Source organism: Falco peregrinus, chromosome 8 (genome assembly GCF_023634155.1).
Source record: "Falco peregrinus isolate bFalPer1 chromosome 8, bFalPer1.pri, whole genome shotgun sequence".
Lineage (NCBI taxonomy): Eukaryota > Metazoa > Chordata > Aves > Falconiformes > Falconidae > Falco > Falco peregrinus.
The window spans coordinates 45,635,537-45,655,063 of NC_073728.1; the positions used below are offsets into that span (position 1 = coordinate 45,635,537).

The following is a 19,527-nucleotide window of genomic DNA, read 5'->3' on the forward strand; positions in this document are numbered from 1 at the left end:
GTAATGTAGCTCCTTCCTTGGCATTTCTCAGTGCCAGGCAGAGACATGGTCCATTTGTGCCATAGGTGTAGCAGATTGAGGTTGGGGGGAATATCCAGTTGCGCCTTGCCTCTAAAGAGTGGTTAAGTTGTAGCTGAACAGGTCTTCTTTGTAGTCATATGAGTCGTCCTGAGTATCATTGACATTTGCACTGTGGTGTGCAGGATCAAGTGGGTCAGTTTGCTCAGGTTAGCGAACATATATATATTTCGGATGCAGTTTTGGGTATGTCTTGTGTGAGTAACTGATGGAGACTGAGGTCAGCTTGCAACCACTTGCAAATCCTTGGCAGAAAGTTTGCTGCTAATGGTATTTCCTTCCCTTAGCAAAGTGAGAGCCAAGGGGGGCACTGGGAGGGGAACATAGCCTCTCTGCATCGTGCCCTGGTGGGGGCTGAGGAGGTGGCCGTGCAAACAGGGCTGGGAGCCACCAGCTGTCAGCGAGGGGGAACCAGGGTGTCACTTCCCACAGTGTAGTATGCAGAGCTGAAGGACGATGCTGGTTCCTCCATTTGACAGACTGTGGTCACAGAGCAGTTCCTCCAGTCCGTGTCTCATTTTGTGTTTCACTCCTGGTGGTTCTGGTTTTGTTTCTGTAGAAATTTTGTGATGTTCACTTTGGGGTGGGTGGGATTGCAGTCAACCCGTTGCTTGCAGGGCTCTGGTGCGCTGGACTGTGGCTCTGAGCAGGATGGTGAGTCTTGCACTGAGGTGGTGGTTTAACAACCCTATTAAAAGCCCCACACGATTTGTAATACGCTGTGTCTGGATGATGTCTCATGTCCTGACTGAACAAACTGCAGCAAGGAAGGCATTCACGCATGGCAGGCAGCTTCTGTGCTTCTTCCCCGGTGGGGATTGTGCAGCTTGAGAGTTTTTAATTACAGGAACGCTTTGATCCTCAGAGTTGAGGCTGGGGAGTGGATCCAGTGAAAGGGGGGGTAAATCTGATGGGTTTCCAAGGTGGTTGGTGCCAGTAATGTGTCCCCTCCTGGGATGCTGTGAGTAGGAGCAACCTGTTCCTCGGAGCAGACGGAAGTGAGGTACAGTGGAAGCTGTGCATGGGCGTGGGGCTGCGTGTGCTGCCTGCTCTCTGTGGCTGAATCACAGACGGAGGCAGAAACCTCTCAGAATTATTTTATGCCTTCCCCTCCCTTTCCTACCCCCGCCCCCTCCCCCTCCGCATTGCTGCTCAGGCTCAGCAGTTCTGATTTGTGGCAGGTGCAAATGGCTGCAGCAGCTGCAGGAGCAAGTGTTCCTCAGCATTGTGTGGGTTGTCCTACAGCTGGGGACAAAGGTGTCCCCTCCACCAAAGGGTCCTGGCAAGATGCCTCTGGGGGTGGGGGCAGTAAATTATTTGAGAATGGGGGTGGAAAGAGGTGATAACAGACAGGTGGTAAGCCTGAGCCCTAGCCATGGCTCCTCCCTACTTCCCAGTACTACACTGGAAAGACACCGGTAGTGAGAAACCATCTGGGCTGACACTGAGCTCTGGATTTTCAGTCTTTGTGGTGACAGAAGATCCAGCCCAATGCCACAGACCATGTCAAGCCTGCAAGGGCTATACACCTCTTTGCTTTGCAGGGTAATGGCCAGACCCTAAAACCGATGCAGTGGGGACGGTGCTGGCCCCATCTGTGGCAGGTGGCATGCCCTGCCATGAGAGATCCTACCCTGCAGGATCTCCAGTGATCCCTCAGCTCCCTGGGTTGTCTGGATTGGAACCTTTCTGTAGGGTGAGCTCTGGCCCTCTGGAACAGGGATATCTCCTTCTCCACCCTAAACACCCCATACCCTTCCTGCCTTGCCAGCATTCCCATCCAGGGCTTTGGCAGACCCAAGCAACAGCAGGATCCCCTGTGTGAAGCCCATCCCTTACTCCAGCCCCTTGGTGACTGAGCTACCTTGGGACACTATGCAGATTCTCCCAGACTATATGGGCTTCACAGGGGGCTTCTACTGGGACACTGCAGCAGCACCAAATCCATTCCTGGGGCATAGCACTCTGTGTTGCCAGCAGCAATGTCTGTCACCCGGTTGTGCTGTCTGGGACCCTGCCAGGGATGGGGACAGGGCACATCCCAAAGTCAAGGTTACTGTGACAGCCTCCTGCTGGTGACACCGTCGGCAGCCCTCAGGGAATTAGGACGTCCAAGCAGGTCAAACAGGTCTCTGGACACTGGGGAACCCGCTTTTCCAGCCTTTTGCTGCGTTTGCCCTTTAAGAAGGCCTTCTCCCCGCCCGCCGAGCGGGCAGTAGGTGGGACTCGGGCGCCGTCCTGCACCAGTCGCGAGGTCCCTTCCTGTGTCTCTCCCAGAGTGGCAGTAGGGTGGTCCCGCCCCGTGATTCTCAGAATGGGCAGGGAGGGGCTGCAGAAGAGAGGGAGGTCCCTCGGCGGCAGCGGCTGTGCCGTCTTTATCCTCACCCAGAAGGCTTGTGTCCCTGTCACTGTCCACCGTGCTGGGTGTGGGTGCCCCCAGCCTCGGTCACCTATTCCCCCAGATCCCCTTGGGGCCCAGGTGGTGGGGATGAGCAGGGTCCCAGGCAGGACCTGGGTCCCCTGCCTGCTGCACCACTGCGGACCCCAACCCCCAGGGTCTGCATGCACCCAGGGGAGGTCAGGGTGGTCTTGAGTGCACCGCTGACATGAACTGAGGGCATGACTGCACAAGGCTTCTGTGGGGATGTGAACTGAGCAAACACCCTGCAGCTTGCCACCATCTTCTGGGAAAGGGAGAGAGGGGGAGTTACTGCTCTGCTCCCTCCCTGGGGAGGCTGAGACACCTGCTTTTGCCCTCTGGGAGGTTGCTTGGCTGCAAAGCTGTGTCTGCTGTGGCATTTCATCATATGTGTCTGTCAGGTGGACGGCTCAGGCCTCATCTCAGTCTGATGTCCTGACCTGATGCTGTGATCTGGCGGTGGTCAAGTGGGCTTGTTGGCTGGCTCCCTGCATTTGCAGTGACTGGGGTACTGTGGAGGTTGATCTCTTCCTTGTCCCAAGGTGAGGAAGGGGTGTCCAGCTGGGTGTGTGTGGGGAGCAAGTGCATTCCGCCTTTGAATGGCTCACCCATCTCTGCCTTCTCACCTACTACCTCGGACACCCATGGGGTGCTGGCAGGGGTGGGTGTCCCTGCCTCAGTGCAAGGTCTCTGGGCTGATGGTGTGCTGGTGGCAGTGATGTTTCACTTACAGAGGCAATTACAGGGTACAGGCAGTGGCCAGAGCATTAGTTTGTGGGGAGGAGAAAAGGGGTTTGAGAAGAGCCCCTGGCACCTCAGGGCTCTAACAAGCACCTTTTTATTGGGCATGAAAAGGCCTTTTGGCCTGTGTTCATGACAGCTGCCCTTTGTCTGTGGGTGCAGTGTGAAGCCACCATTGTGGAAGGGGGAGCACACAGGGAGGGCTTGTACCTAGCTTCCAGGCTGCCAGGATGTGCAGTTTCCCTGCGAACGTGAAGTGAGCTGTCGGAGCAAGTGACTCAGGCTGGTGGAGGGGAGGCCGGGGGTGGCAGCCTGGCTGATGCCGGCTCGGGCCCCTGCTTCCCAAACCTCCAGGGCGCCAGTGCTGGGCGAGAGGGGCCGGAGCTCTCGGCCAATTGGGCGCTGATCTGAAGCCGGGGTGGGGGTGGGGGGGATCTACTTCTCCCCCCCCACTTCCACCTCCGCGCTGGGGCTGTGATTCAGTTCCCCTCCCCCAGCCCACCCCCTCTGCTGGGAGGCTGACAGCCGGAGCCGCAGCCTGCCGGAGCCCCAGAGCTGTTTTCCAAGCCGTGGAAGAGAGACCTGGGGATTTTTTTTGCATCTTTCCGGCGCCTGCTGTGTCCTGGGCCGGACGCGCATGGACATGGAAAGCGGCAGCCTCCAGCGACCCGCCTGGAAATGGCAAGTACTGAGTTTGTTTTTGCTCTGCGGCTGGGGCTGGGTCTCCGGGCAGATCCACTACTCGGTGGTTGAGGAGTCGGAGGTGGGAACCGTGGTGGGGAACGTGGCCTGGGACCTGGGCTTGAAGGTGGAGGAGCTGCCAGGTCGCAGGCTGCGCCTGGGCTCAGAGGAGAACCTGCGCCACTTCGCCGTGCACCTGGACAGCGGTGCGCTGGTGGTGAGCCAGCAGCTGGACCGGGAGCGGCTGTGCGGAGCGGCTGCCAGCTGCGTGCTGTCGGTGCAGGTGGTGACAGAGAACCCCCTGCAGCTCTTCCGCCTGGAAGTGGAAATCCTGGACCTGAATGACAACTCCCCGAGCTTCCCCACTGCTCACCGCATGCTGCGCGTTGCTGAGTCTGCCACAGTGGCTGCACGCTTCCCCCTGGAGAGTGCGCAGGACTCTGATGTGGGCACCAATGCTGTGGGCTCCTACCGGCTAAGCCCCAACTCCCACTTTTCCCTGGATGTCAAGCAGCAGCAGGATGGCAAACTCTTCCCAGAGCTGGTGCTGGAGCGTGCCCTGGACCGGGAAGAGCAGCCAGAACTGCAGCTGGTGCTGACGGCCGTGGATGGGGGAAGCCCAGCTCGCTCGGGCACAGCGCAGATCACAGTCGTGGTCCTGGATGTCAACGACAATGCACCCACCTTTGATCGTGCCATGTACAAGGTGCAAGTCCCGGAAAACATACCCGTGGGGGCCCTGCTCGTCCAGCTCAATGCATCTGACCCTGATGAGGGCCCCAATGGGGAGACACAGTACTCCTTTGGGGTTCACACCTCTGACTCTGTCCGGAGGCTCTTTACCCTGGATCCCCACAGTGGTGAGGTCCGGGTGAGTGGGGCCCTGGACTTCGAGGAATCACCTTTCTATGAGATCTATGTGCGAGCCCATGACAGAGGGGTCCCGGAGATGGAGGGACACTGCACACTGCAGGTGGAAGTGGAGGATACCAATGACAACTCCCCTGAGGTGCTGCTCACCTCCCTGCTGAACCCGGTGCCAGAAGATACCCCACCAGAGACCGTTGTGGGGCTCTTCAATGTACGGGACCAAGACTCAGGGGCCAATGGGGATGTGAGTTTGGAGATTGCCCCCGATGTGCCTTTTGCCATCAGGTCCCTTCAGAACCACTTCTCCCTGGTCACCCGGGACAGCCTGGACCGTGAGTCCACCTCACAGTATGCAGTGGAGCTGATTGCCCAGGATGGTGGGTCTCCTGCCCTCACCACAACACTCATGTTGCTCCTCAACATATCTGATGTGAATGACAACCCCCCACGCTTCTTGCAGCCCTCCTATGATGCCTTCCTCCAGGAGAACAACCTGCCTGGCTCCCTGCTGTGCACTGTCTCTGCCTCGGACCCTGACGATGGGGATAATTCTCGGCTTGTTTACTCCATAGAGAGTGGCCAAGTGCAGGGTACCCCCATCTCTTCCTTTGTCCACATCAATCCTGAGAATGGCAACCTGTATGCTCAGCGCACCTTTGACTTTGAGCTGCTGCAGGTTCTGCCAGTCTCTGTGGCTGTGCGGGACTCAGGGTCCCCCCCGCTCCATGCCAATGTTACTGTCTACATCTTTGTGCTGGACCAGAATGACCACTCCCCCACTATCCTGCACCCAGCCAGTGACAGTGATGTCCCCGCACCCCAGAGGGTTCCGCTGTCGGCCCCACTGGGCTACCTGGTCACCAAGGTGACAGCAGTGGATGCAGATGCTGGGCACAATGCCTGGCTTTCATACCGACTGCTGCCGCAGTCCACTGACCCCTCCTTGTTCCACGTGTCGCTGTACACCGGGGAGGTGCGGACAGCACGTGCCCTCCAGGACACCGATGCTGCTGTGCAGCAGCTCATTGTCCAGGTGATGGACAATGGCGACCCACCACTGTCCACCACTGTCATCATCACTGTGGCCCTGGAGGACATGGCTCCGGAGGATAACTACAAGCCTCGGGATTTCCTGGCTGGTGCCAAGGAGAAGCCAGACCTGACCCTCTACCTGATCATCGCACTGGCAGCTGTTAGCACCGTGGCACTTGCCACCATCACTCTCCTGGCCGCCCGCTGCCTGCGGCGCAGAGGCCGTGCTGCTGGCTCGCCCTGCTGCTGCTGCTGGCTCAGCGAGTCGCCCAACCGGGACTTCTTCAAGCACTCCAGCCCCAAGCTCCAGCTCAGCTCCGACGGCACCCTCAAGTACATGGAGGTCACCCTGCGACCCACCGACTCCCAGTCTCAGTGCTACAGCACCTGCTTCTCCCCCGGCTCCGACCGGAGTGATTTCACCTTCCTGCGGCCCTGTCCACCCCCCGCGACCCTACCGAGGGAAACCAGGGCTTTCCTCTCCACTACCGGTACGCTGCGGGAGCCCGGCCAGGTGAGAGCCTTGGGGCTGGGGAAGGCGGTGCCTGGGCGGGGCGGCAGGACCGCGCATGGCCCCCGGGTCCGCCGTTGCTGCCCGGCCCGGCCCGGCTCGGCTCGGCTCGTTGCGGGGTCGGGGAAGCGCCGCGCAGGTTCGCGCCGCGCGGCAACAGCCCGCGGGTTGCGATTGGCGCCGGTGTTGCTGTCCTGAGAAAGGAGCGCGGCGATTGGAGGAGCGGCGCGGCGGTCGGAGCCAATGGCGAGGCGGCTGTGCGGAGCACCGGCGTCCCCCGCCCTCCTCGAACCGCGTCCGCCCCAAACAATGAATGGGAGCGGCGAGCGCTGAGCGCGGGCGCGGAGGGCATCGCTCCTCGGCCGCCCACCCGGCAAGGATGCCGAGGGTAGGGAAGGCGGACCGGTCCCTGGGGCTGCCGCGTGTCTTCTCGTTCTGTCTGTTTTTGCACAGCTCCTCTGCTCAGATCCGGTACAGCATCCCGGAGGAGCTCACCCGGGGTGCCTTCGTGGGCAATATTGCGAAGGACCTGGGCACCGATGTGGCGAAACTGGCAGCAGCTAACCTGCAGGTACTGTCTGATTCGGATTCTCAGTACTTCTCGGTCAATGTTAACACTGGCATTATAATGGTCAGTGAGCGGATAGACCGGGAGCAGCTCTGCGGCCAGAATCCCCGCTGCTTCCTCCACCTGAAACTTGCCATCGAGAACCCAGTGGAGTTCTACCGCATTGAGGTGGAGATTCTGGATGTCAATGACAACCCCCCGGAGTTCCCCAGTGACGAGGTTTCGTTGCGCATCTATGAGCTGGCATCTCTGGGTGCCCGGTTCCCCATCCAGCCTGCCCAGGACCCCGATGTGGGCACCAACACCTTGCAGACCTATCACCTGAGTGCCAATGAGAACTTCAACCTCAATGTGAAGGCACGCACAGATGGGGGGAAGTTCCCTGAACTGGTGCTGGAGAGAGCCCTGGACCGGGAACTCAGAGCTTTCCACCACCTGGTCCTGACTGCCGAAGACGGGGGCTCTCCCCCTCAGTCCAGCAAGATACACATCACTATTCATGTCCTGGATGCCAATGACAACCACCCGGTCTTTGACAGACCATCATACGGAGCCCGTTTAGTGGAGAACTCGCCACTGGGCACCCTTGTGGTGAAATTAAATGCCACTGATGTGGACGAAGGGCCCAATGGGGACATCCGCTACTCCCTCAGCAGCCACAACTCAGCTGCCTTACGCCAGATCTTTGCCATCGATGAGCAAACTGGGGAGATTCGTGTCCAGGGCAACCTGGACTTTGAGGAGGCAACAGTGTATGAGATCGAAGTGGAGGCCAAGGACATGGGGTCGCCAACGATGGAGGAGCACTGCAGTGTGGTGGTGGAAATCACTGATGTGAATGACAATGCCCCTGAGGTCATTCTTACCTCTTTCTCCAGCTCCCTGAGTGAGGATGCACCCCTGGGCACAGTGGTGGCTGTGATACACGTCAGAGACAGGGACTCTGGTGAGCAGGGCAAGGTCCAGTGTCATGTGTCTCCAGATCTTCCCTTCCAGCTGCGTAAGGACTATGAGCACCAGTACTCACTGCTGACCAGCACCCGTTTGGACCGGGAGCATGTTGCCTACTACAATGTCACCGTCTCTGCCTCGGACCTGGGCAGTCCTCCACTCTCCCGCCACACCATCTTGCCAATCACGCTGGCAGATGTCAATGACAATGCGCCTCAGTTTGAACAAGCATCCTACGAAGTGCTGGTGGCAGAAAACAACCCGGTGGGCAGTGTGCTGGTTACAGTCTCCGCTGCCGACCCTGACTCAGAGCAGAATTCCCGCCTTTCCTACTCCATCCTGCGAGCTGGTGGGACAGATCCAGGCCTGGATCCGACTCGCTACCTCTCCATACATCCCACAAGTGGCCAGGTCTCTGCCAAACTCCCCTTTGACTATGAACAAACCACCTATGTCCAGTTCCACGTGGAGGTCTCTGATGGTGGCTCCCCAGCCCTGAGGAACAGGACACTGGTTCACGTTTTTATAGTGGATCAGAATGATAATGCCCCACGGGTGCATTTCCCCAGGGCCGGGGAGGACTCCACTACCCAGTTCCGAATCTCCCCCTCCACTGCCCCTTTTGCTCTCATCACCAAGGTGGTGGGGATAGATGCGGACTCGGGGCGCAATGCCTGGCTCTCCTACCATCTCGTGGAAGCCACAGACCTGGGGCTTTTCAGTGTGGCACTGCACTCTGGGGAGATCCGGATCACCCGGGCTTTGCAGGAGACAGATGCCTCTGCGCATGAACTGCTGGTGGTGATCCGGGATGCCGGGGAACCCCCGCTTTCCACAGCTGTCACACTGGTGGTACTGGTGGAGGAGAAGGGGCCAGAAGCCTTGCAGGGCGCCGAGACTCGGGCCACTGATGGTGGGGGCTTGGCCACAATTACGCTTTATCTGATCGCGTCCCTAGTGCTCATCTCTGCTGTCTCACTCGTGGGACTGGCAGTGCTGGGCGTGCGGTGCCTCCATCGGGGCTCTGCACCTGCCAGCCAGGGCTGCTGGGTGGAGAGTGTGAACACGCTTCAGCCCCCTCCTAGCCACATTTTTGGGCACTTGAACTATGAACCTAAGCAAGGGGACACGGTGATGGGCGTCCAGGTGACAGCCACGGCACCACCTGCTCCGCGTTACCGCTCCTGCTTTTCTCCGGTCTCGGACATCAGCGAGTTCATGTTTGTGAGACCCTCCGCGGGTCCAGGCGGTGCCAACTCGGATCCCACCCTGTGCAGCGAGGTGAGCTCGGGAGCGTGGCCCCCAGGCTGACCGCAACCGCGGGCTGGGGCGCGGCACCCTCGGCCGGGTTTGGGGAGGGGGTGCCCGCCGGTGCCCGCTCTCTGCAGCCGGGCGGGGCGGGGGTTCCCACGGCCGGGAGTTCCCGGCGCCCCCCCGGCGCTGCGGGGGTGGAGTGGCGGCGGCAGGGCGGGGGGGGGGGGGGGGGGGGGGAGGCTACGCCGTGCGTATTTTGGGAAGGCGGCGGCAGCGGAGGAGGAGGGAGAGAGAAAGGAGGAGGAGGAGGAGGAGGAGGGGGCTGTGGAGAGACGTAAAACTGTCACTCGGTCCATCCCTCTGCTCGCCGACTTTGTGTGTCTTTGCGTGCCGAGGAGCGGCTCAGCCGGCCGGGCTGCGATCGCCCCCCTCCCCCCCCGCGCCCCCTCCATCCCTCCCAGCTCGGCTCCGGCGGCAGCTTCTTCCTGCACAACCCGCTCGGACCCCCCCGGGGCGCGGGGCTCCGGCGCGGCGGCGGCTGCCGGGGGCGGGGAGGCGGGGGAGGCTGTGCGGAGCCACCGCCGCTCCGCTCCGCGCTACCCCGCTCTCATACCCGGCACGGGATGCTCGGGGGACGGAGTCTGCCATGGCAGCTGCTGTTCGCAGCCCTCTCCTGCCTGCCGGCTCCCAGCAGCGCCCAGCTCCGCTACTCCGTGCCCGAGGACAGAGAGCCGGGCTCCTCTGTGGGCGACCTGGCCAAGGACCTCGGGGTGGAGGCGCGGAGCCTGGCTGCCCGCAACCTGCGCCTGGTGAGCGAGGGTGGGCAACAGCCCTTCCAGGTGGACCTGGCAGCCGGGGTGCTGCTCCTGGACAGCAGGCTGGACCGGGAGGCACTGTGCGGGCAGAGTCCCATGTGCTCCCTGCACCTCCAGCTCGTCATGGAGAATCCCCTCCAGCTCCACCGTGTTGAGGTGGATGTCCTCGACGTGAACGACAACGCGCCCCAGTTCCCCAAGCCGGAGGTGGTCTTGGAGATCACTGAGGTAGCCAACCCTGGGACTCGGCTACCCTTGGAGGTAGCAGAAGACCCGGATATGGGCTCCAACTCCATCTCCACCTACGAGCTCAGTCCCAGCAAACATTTTGCCCTGAGCATCAATGTGAGAGGAGATGGTGTTAAAATGCCCGAGATCATACTTGAAAAACCACTGGATAGAGAGAAAGTGGCTGTGCATCATCTAACTCTGACAGCCCTGGATGGAGGGAATCCAGTGAAATCTGGCACTGCCAAGGTTGCCATCCATGTCCTGGATGCAAATGACAACCCTCCTGTCTGTGACCCACCTGTATCCAAGGTACATCTGGAGGAGAATGTGCCAGTGGGCACTTTGGTCACCAAGTTGAATGTCACCGACCTGGATGAAGGTCCCAATGGGGATGTGGAATATTCTTTCAAAACTAGCAATAATGCACCTGGTCAATTCACCAAGCTGTTCTCCTTAGATCCCCGGACAGGGGAGATCCGAACCACAGCCCCACTGGATTATGAGGAATCCAGTGCTTATGAGATTGCGGTTCGAGCCAGGGACAAGGGATCCCCAGCCATGGAAGGACACTGTCACCTGCGAGTGGAATTAATCGATATCAATGATAACAGCCCAGAGATCGTGCTGACTTCTCTCTCCAGCCCAGTGCAGGAGGATGCAACCCCAGGCACTGTAATTGCCCTCATTGGTGTGAAGGACAGCGATTCCGGTGACAATGGGCAGGTCCATCTGCAGATAGCAAAAGAGCTCCCGTTTAAACTGGTGTCGTCTTTTAAAGAGCATTTCTCACTGGTCACAAATGGTCCCCTTGATCAGGAGAAGGCCAGTGGATACAACATCACAGTGAGGGCTGTGGATTCAGGGACCCCACAGAGGGCCACACAAAAAACATTTTACCTCCAAATTGCTGATGTGAATGATAATGCACCAAATTTCTCCAGTCCTTTTGATACAGCTCATGTTCAGGAAAACTCCCTTCCTGGAACTTCTGTCTTTTCAGTGTCAGCATCTGATCCTGATGAGGGTAGCAATGCCAAGCTGTCTTACTCCATCTTGGACAATGGAGTGCAGGATGTACCCATCTCAACCTACTTCCGAATAGACCAGGACAATGGCACCATCTACACTGTGCGAGCTCTGGACTACGAGCAGGACAAGGTGTTCCAGTTGCCCGTGGAGGTGAAGGATGCTGGGTCTCCCATGTTGAGTAGCACTGCTGTGGTCCATGTGTTCGTCCTGGATGAGAATGACAATGCCCCCACCATTGTCTACCCTTCCGTCCCCCAGGGCTCTGCCTTCCACCAAACCATCCCGGCCTTGGCAGAACCTGGCTATCTGGTCACCAAAATTGTAGCTGTTGATGCTGATAGTGGTCATAATGCTTGGCTGTCCTACCAGCTGCAGGAAGCCGCTGAGGCTTTGCCTTTCCAAGTGGAACGCCGCTCTGGAGAGATAAGGGTTGCACAGGCTCTCAGGGAGTCAGAAGATCCCCACAGGCTGGTGGTTGAAGTGAGGGACAATGGGACACCGTCCCTCTCGGCCTCTGTGGTAATAATAATTTCTCCAGAGGAAAATGGTGTGCAGGACTTCGCCAAGTCCCTGGACCTCCCCAAATCTTCTCCCAAGGATACCAACCTAACGCTTTACCTCATCATCTCCTTGGTGTCCATCTCCCTTGTGTCCTGTGTGATGTTTGCTGTGGTGGCTGCCCGGTGTCTCAAAGCTGGCACTGCCAGCTGGACCTTTGCGGATTGCTGCCGAGGGACTGGCCGCAAGCCTGCCTCCCATTTCCGTGGGCAGATGAAGCCAGATGGCTTCATCAAATACCTGGATGTGGGAGGAGCGGGCTTGACCTCCCAGGCACAGAATTACACCTCTTGTTTCTCACCCATGTCTGACCAGAGTGATTTCCTCTTTGTAAAACCTTTCAGCCATTCTAGCACTGCGGAGACGGTGGCTGCCTATGAGCAGGTGACCAGCACCTTAGCGAGTCCCTGCGATGGGGTAAGAGATGGGTGTTTCTTACTGTCCTGTCTGCTAAGTGCAACAGTCCGTAATATCAAGGCCAGCTGGCTGTTCTCTGTCTGTCCTTCCACCTAAGAAGGTGACTTCAGGGAATGTGTGTCACCATCACCTCCTGGGAGGTGGCAGGTGAAAGCTTTGGCTTGGCTTGATGGAGGTGGGGGAAGGGGCTGGGTAGTACTGTAAAGTCAAAGGCTGTGTGTTTGTAGAAGTGGAGAGTTTTCCCTTAGACCCGTTCATACTCTTTTCTTTTTAAAGTGATTCTTAACATGGTCAGGAACATGTTTTCTGGGTGTTTTAACTTCTTGACTCTGTTTAACCCCTTTATTCTGCATGGCATATGAACCGTGACAGAGGAGGAGGTTATCTGAAAGCAAAGTTTGTCAGTGTTTTCTTTTGCTCTGTTTTAGAGGTGCATTGTAGAAATTTCTCATTCCCTAACTCCCAGTGTTAGTAATTATTGATCGTGCCTCAGCAAGGGATCATTTTCCAGCTTAGTCTTTCTGAGGGAGGGGCTGAATTCAGTATTCAGCACTGGACATAGTGACATTTTTTGCAAAGATCCTGGTGACCTTACATGCCCTTGGTCTTGCAGAGACCTAGGCAGCGGTGAGCTTTGAAAACTTTAGCCACTTGTATTCAGATGTCTAAATATGGATGTAGGTGACTGTGTTTAGCTGTAGATTTTATAATTTTGGGATATAAAAGGTAATTTTGTGTTATAAATGCCTGCCCTAAATTTGAAACTGGTATTTACAACAGGAATTCAAAATACAGATTGGGAAGGGCTTATCTAGTGCAGGACTGTGTGTCAGTGCTGGTGTGCAAAAATGTGTATCTGAAATCTGGAGGGCAAGTATTTTAACAGTTTAATTTGCATGCAGCATGGGTACCAGTGGGGACTCTATTTTAGGGGAGTAATTTATTCTGATATATTCTTTCATGAGAGTCATCAAAGCTGTGAAAGAATTAGTGAAATCACATCTACTAACTAAAAATCTAGGTCAGCTGTATCCGTCTTCACTTTTCCTTAGTAATTGCATGTACAAGCAGAATAATCCTGTAAAATTGATGTTCCACTGTATGGACTATGAATTGCTCATTCCTAACATGATTGAGAGAAATGTTGTCCTTTGCAGGTAGTATGTTATCATTCTGGAGTTAATTAAGAAGATTACGATTTTCGGAAGTATGTTTTCCAGACAGAAAACAGCTCTGCTATTTAGTGCTCTTCACAAAGGCGTGATTCAAATAGGAATATGCAAGCCTGCTTGTGTCCTTCCCTATTTACAGAATGTCCATTGTCTGATGGTAAAATAACACGGGCAGAAAGCGATACGAGGGCTTACTAATGAAGTTACAAAGTGTGCTGCTGTGTCTGAAGTTTATTGTGCCTCCTAAACAAATAATGCTTTTTTCTTTTGCTGTCGGAAGTTCATTCTTTTCTCTGTGGACAGAAAAATACTGTAATGCTCTAAGGCCACATCATCTAGGAAATGTCATTCAAATACAGTGTGTGAAATCAAGATCTCAGGCAGGCTTTTTTAAGGACAGAAGAAAAACAGATTAGGAAGGTCTGTTTCCATTTTACCTTCTGGCATTAAAAGCATCTTTCTCAGTATCAATTAATTCTGCCACCCCCACCCCTGCCCTCCTCCAAGCTCATTACTTTGGTACCATTGCTCCTGCTGAATTGATGCTCTTATCAGTTTATTTCATGCTTCATTTCTTTCACAGCCTGGTTTCCTGAGCTGCTTTGGAAGATTATTCGCTGAATAGTTTTTGTCATGCTTTTTAGTATTCATGCTGGTTCAGAAATACTCCAGAAAGGGGGAAGGGGAGCTTTCTTTCTGTTCTAATTGATTTGCTTTACTTGGAAAGATCACACTGATACTCCAGACTGAAATAATCCAGGATCAGTTCACTTCCATTTTCAAAGGCAAGAATAGAGGTATTAAAACTCTTCTATTTTCTCTGCAGCAAGCTCAGCCAAACACAGACTGGCGCTTCTCTCAGACCCAGAGACCTGGAACAAGTGGGTAAGTGCCTCTTTTCTTCATGTATGTGTCCGGTGAAGGTTCCTTTCCTTTGCATACCACTTCCAGTGCTGGGAATTCCTTGACTGGCAGCTCTGCGGATGGGTGTTCCCTGTCATTGGTAGAACTGTCCAGCCAAAGAGTGAAGTCGGGCTGCTTCTGCATCAGTCCTGTTTGGTGGTGGTGTGTCAGCTGTTGTTTGCCGTGGTTTGTCTGGTTTGGTATCTACAGTGCAAGGAGACAGTCAGGAGCTGGAGGGAACTCCAGGTGAAGTTGTGAGATGGTTAAAGGAATGGAAAACATGCTTCACAGGGAAAGGATGCTTCTTTAAAGTGGATTTTGAGCATTTAGATTAGATTCTGAGTCCAAAATCTTGATTCCTCCTGTACGGAGGCCGCTGGAAATCACTGTGTGAGTCCCTTTACCAACCATGGAGCCTCAGGCTCTGTGCTGCTGAAGTGTGTTGCCTGCTGTGGCTTGAACACCTATTGCCAAACTGCTGTGTAAGCCCCTGTGGCAGCCAGAAGTTGAGTGGATGAGCCCCAGGTCCCCAAAGGCCCCTCTAGAGAAATGTGTCCCCAGCCACATCTAACTCAGCAGGAGCAGATCCCTCATGAAAGGCCACTGTTTGTGCTTTCTCCTGTGGGCTAGTCTGGCTGAATCCGGGTTGGCACGCCTGGATCTGTTTGTTGGAGAGTTTGGAACCTTCATTGCATTCCTTGGGAAGTGCCATCACTAACATGGGATGGTTCATCCAGGTGAGGAGCCTTCTGCACGCTTCCTACTGGAACTGGACAACTGGGCAGAGGGAGGCTAAGAAAGAAGAAATTAAACCTCATGGGTCAGGACACTTACAGGAAGGCTGTCTCCTAAGGTCTGGTCTTGCTGTCAAAATCATGGCTGAGTTTTTGCCAGTTTGCATGTGATGTCCGAAAGATAAGAAGCCCTGTCAGCAGAGCAGAGACCTGCCTCCCAAGGGAGTACCCCTCTCTTGACTTTGCGCTCTCTTGCTCTGGCCCAACAAAGTTTGCTTTTCTTGGTCCACAGTGAGAAAGCATTGACAAGAAAATGCTGAGCAGGTGCCCTTCACCTCTCCCGTCTTCCCTTCTGGTTCATAAGCAGGGGCAGGGATCCTCTTCTGAGGGTCAGCTTCCTTGAGTGCCATCAGGGTAAGAAAGGACTTAAACTGGGAGTCCACCTTACTCTGTGAATACCCCAACCAGAGGTTACTGTGTATGAGGGTAATGGCTCCATTTATATGGGAGAATTGATAAGTGAGAATTTATATGTGAAAAGATTATATCTTTTGGGGCATAACCAAGGATTATACCCTTGGAGCAATCAGGAGTAAATTTAGATTATGCGCTTCCTTGGCTGGCTGGGTCTGGCACCATATCTTTGCAGAAAAGAGAGGAGCTCATGCCTCTGCTTTGTCATTCCTGGTGGCCACTCGCGCAGCTCCTGTGGAGGTTTACATGGTGCTACAGGGAGCACCAGGTCCTGGATTTCAGTGTTGAAGCTTGTAGTTAAACATCTGCAGCAGCTGGTTGTGTTTGAGTATTTCCCTGGGTCTGGCTTGATAAATTAACTTATCAGAAAATTAAAAGGCTCCTATATCCAACTTGTTGCAGCAATTAAACTTTGTTACTAGGCTTTTCTAGCTGACATAGCTAAAATGGAGTGAGGGTATGATGTAGAGTAGATAAAGCATTCCTACTAGAAACCAGACTTTAAAACAAGGCTATCACTGGAGCAGTTTTCTCAGAGGTCTGTTGGATTCCCCATCACTGACAACATTTTAATCAAGAAAAATCTTTCTAACCATTTACGCTCTAGTTCAAATGACAATTAACAAGGCCCTGTTAATACAGAAGTGCACCAGAGCTGCTGTAATAGTTTTGTTATGAGAAGTGAGTAAATGAGCCCCATCAGAGCAAGCTCTCTTGTTCCCTCTTCTAGCATCATGCTGGAGCTCTTCAAGGCACAGAGCTGATGCAGCCCAGACCTACTTAACTCAACAAGAGGGACCTTTTCTCAGGTCATGGGACAGTGACCCTCCCCCCAGCCTCTGCCTGAAGCTCTTTACAAGCTCCAGCCCCTTCCCAGTCCCTAAATGGGAGCAGCAGCATGTGGGGTGGGAAGAGAGAGGGCAGGAGGAACGGCAGCCTCAGACTCTTGTTCATGGGGAGCTGAACTAGCATGGCATGTTGGTTCTGGTGCTGAGCCATGATGTTACCCGTGGTGATCTGTGACTTGGGTGCCCACGGTAGTGGCTTGTGTCAGTGCCTGTTGGGGCAGGGGTTCCCGCAGCACGGGCTGGCCCCTGGGTTTGGAGAGGGACTTTGCCCAAGCACAGGCTGGTACTGAAATAACTCAGTGGATTTTAATTCCTGCTGGTTTTCCCCACATGCCTGTGTGCAGATTTCACATTAGCAGTGAAACAGCTATTGCTGATTTTTTTTCCATGTTTCTTTTATCCTGTTTTAAGTTGAACCAAGGAGATGTTTTTATTCTAAACCTGTGTTACAGTACTAAAGGATGGAAATAGAAAGTGCTATCATATGTTTAGTGCCCAGCCCTGATGTCTCTCTGATGATCAAACAGAGAAATCCGGGAGAGCAGTCTGCTCCCTGTTGTGCTCTCCCATGCTCTTCCCAGTGTTTTGATACCTGGTGTGTGAATTCCCCAGGCACAATACCAGGTTGGTATTACAGGTATTAAAGAGCGTGCAAGGGCAGCTGCCAGAGCCCTGCCTGCTGTTCCTCTCTCCAATGTTAGCTTATATACAGCTGTGTCTGCTGCTGGCAGGGAAGCCTGTCCAGCACCATGAGCTCTCTCTCTGATGGGCTTTGCTTGGTGCCTGGGGAACACAGGCCACCTCTTAGCTGAAAAGAAAAAAAAAAAGAATGTGCTCTTAAATGCATTTGTCTGACCCAAATTAAATAGCAATACAGAATGACACCAGGCAGCAGATGCCATTCCCCGATGAATCAGATCAGTGGCTGTAGTGGAGATTACAGCAATGAATTGTCCAAAGTGAAGTAGGTGTACGGTCTGGCAGCATTGCAGGACATTCCTGGGGGATTTCCTGGGAGTGTATGGCATATGGGGGGAGAATGCAGGGACTGGGACCGGTACAAGGGAACCATCTTGTTGCTTTTTCACTAGCTGCCAAAGGAACAGAGACCAGACTTGTGCCCTGCACGTTCGTGGTACTTGCCTGACCCCATAGCTCTTTGCATTGATCTCTCTGTGATGGTTTAGTGAGGAAAACGTGGAGCTTAAATCAGGATTCCCTTTCTGGAGGAGTGGGAAGGCGTCTGTGTTGCTCACAGGTGGGCATGAGAGGGTGGGACATCCTGGGCTGGGAAGAGCCACTATGTCCTTGGCAGCTTGTGGGAGGAGTGTGGACAGTCTCGGTTTGTGTGGGCAGGCTAGAAGGTGATCCCAGGCAAGAGACACAGGAGGAGGTGGGGAGCAGTCTGGGAATCCCCAGCCACTGCAGGGAAGGAAGGAGCAAAGCATTCAAACAAGATACAGAATGCCATTTCACACAACTCCTCCATTTATTTTTTCCAATTCTAAATCTCTCTGTGTTAATGCTTTACAATGCTGTTTTGAGCCAGCCTCCCCCGTCAAGGCCAAACAGAGCCAATAGTGATGTTTGCTTCACTTACCCATTAAACAGCATCACAGCTGCCCCGTGACCCTGGCTGCAGAAGGGGTTTGGGGCTGACAGTGGAACTACTGCAGCAGTGCCCAGAGGAGAGCTATGAAGGAAAGGCTGGTTTTTTAATTCTTTGGGTTTTTTTCACACAAGAGCTCCAAGAGCTGGGCTTGCAGGACTAAACAACAGCCTGCCTGCATGTGGTGGGGGGCAGGGAGGGGAGAAGAGTTGTCCCAGGAAATAGTCCTTACAGCTCTCAGGAGCATCTTGGTGCTCAGAGCATGCAGATGCTGCCAAAGGGTGCTGCAGCTCAGGGAGGCTTCTAATGTGTGTTTGGGTTGGTCAGGAGGTCCTGTATGACAGAAGCACCCCAGTGTACCAGGACATGCTCCTGCTGAGGGGACCCCATGTGTGCATGTCTGGGTGGCACATCCCAGAGCACACAGTAGCTGGGGCCAGAGACAGCGATGTGGATGTGGATGTTCATGGGCTTACCCAGCATGGGGGTGGATACACAGCAGAAAGACAACTGGCCACAGATGCAGGCTTTACCATGTCCTTCCGAAAAAAACCCAGCCCAACGAACCACTTGCTAACCCAGCAGCCATAGAGGGATGTCTGTGTGTGTTGTAACCCCCTAGGAATTTACATTGCAAGTTTGTGTAATGTTACAGTGGACAAAGTAGTGAGTGCTATAAAGCACATGCACAGGTGCAGCAGTGGGGATGTATAGGTAAACACTGACAGATTTACCTTCCGTTTGCTCTTTCATTGAAAATGTGTGAAAACAGGCACTTGCTGGGCAGAGGTGCTGGGCAAGCTGCAGCCTGAAGCAGTCTGCTCCCTTCCTTCCAGTGTCACAACTGGGTTGCAGAGTCAGGTCCCTGTGGCTGTGACCCTCCTTTTCAGAGAATCATAAATTCACAGAATGGTTTGGATTGGAAGGGACCTTTAAAGAGCATCCAGTCCAATGCCCCCTGCCATGGGCAAGGACATCCTTCACTAGGTCAGGTCGCTCAAAGCCCTGTCCAGCCTGGCCTTGAGCACTGCCAGGGATGGGGCACCCACAGCTGCTCTGGGCAGCCTGTGCCAGTGCCTCACTGCCCTCATTTTAAAGAATTTCTCCCTAATATCTAATCTAACCTACTCTCAGTTTAAAACCCTTGCCTCATGTCCTGTCATGACAGGCCCTGATAAAAAGTCTCTCTCCATCTCTCTTATAAGCTGCCTTTATATATGGAAAGGCTGCACTGATGTCCCCTGTAGCCTTCTGTTCTCCAGGGTGAACAACTCCAACTCCCTCAGCTTCCCTCTGTGGCAGAGCTTTTCCAGCCCTTGGACCATTTCTGTGGCCTCCCCTGGACCCACTCTGCCAGGTCTGTGTCTGTCTTGTGCTGAGGACCCCAGAGCTGGACGCAGTGCTCCAGGGGCGAGTCTCATGAGAGTGGAGCAGAGGGGGAGAATCCCCTCCCTCGACCTGCTGGCCATGCTGCTGGTGATGCAGCCCAGGACACACTTGGCTTTCGGAGCTGTGAGTGCACATTGCTGGCTCATGTCCCATTTGTCACCTACCAGTATCCCCAAGTCCTCCACAGGGCTGCTCTCAGCCCATTCATCCCCCAGTCTGTATTGAAACAGAAGATTGCACCAA

The 19,527-nt window shown here is 54.7% G+C and overlaps 1 protein-coding gene across 9 annotated transcripts in view; it reads left to right on the forward strand.

Moving 5' to 3' along the window:
- The window catches only part of LOC101917328 (protocadherin gamma-C5-like), a 55,157-nt gene that overhangs the window by 18,819 nt on the left and 16,811 nt on the right, over nt 1–19,527 (forward strand). For 5 of the 9 annotated variants that reach the window (XM_055812745.1, XM_055812748.1, XM_055812750.1 and 2 more), the window contains exon 2: nt 14,154–14,212. In XM_055812745.1, coding sequence (XP_055668720.1) covers nt 14,154–14,212 — 59 coding nt within the window. The other 4 variants (XM_055812744.1, XM_027779673.2, XM_027779672.2 and 1 more) reach the window with 4 other exon arrangements.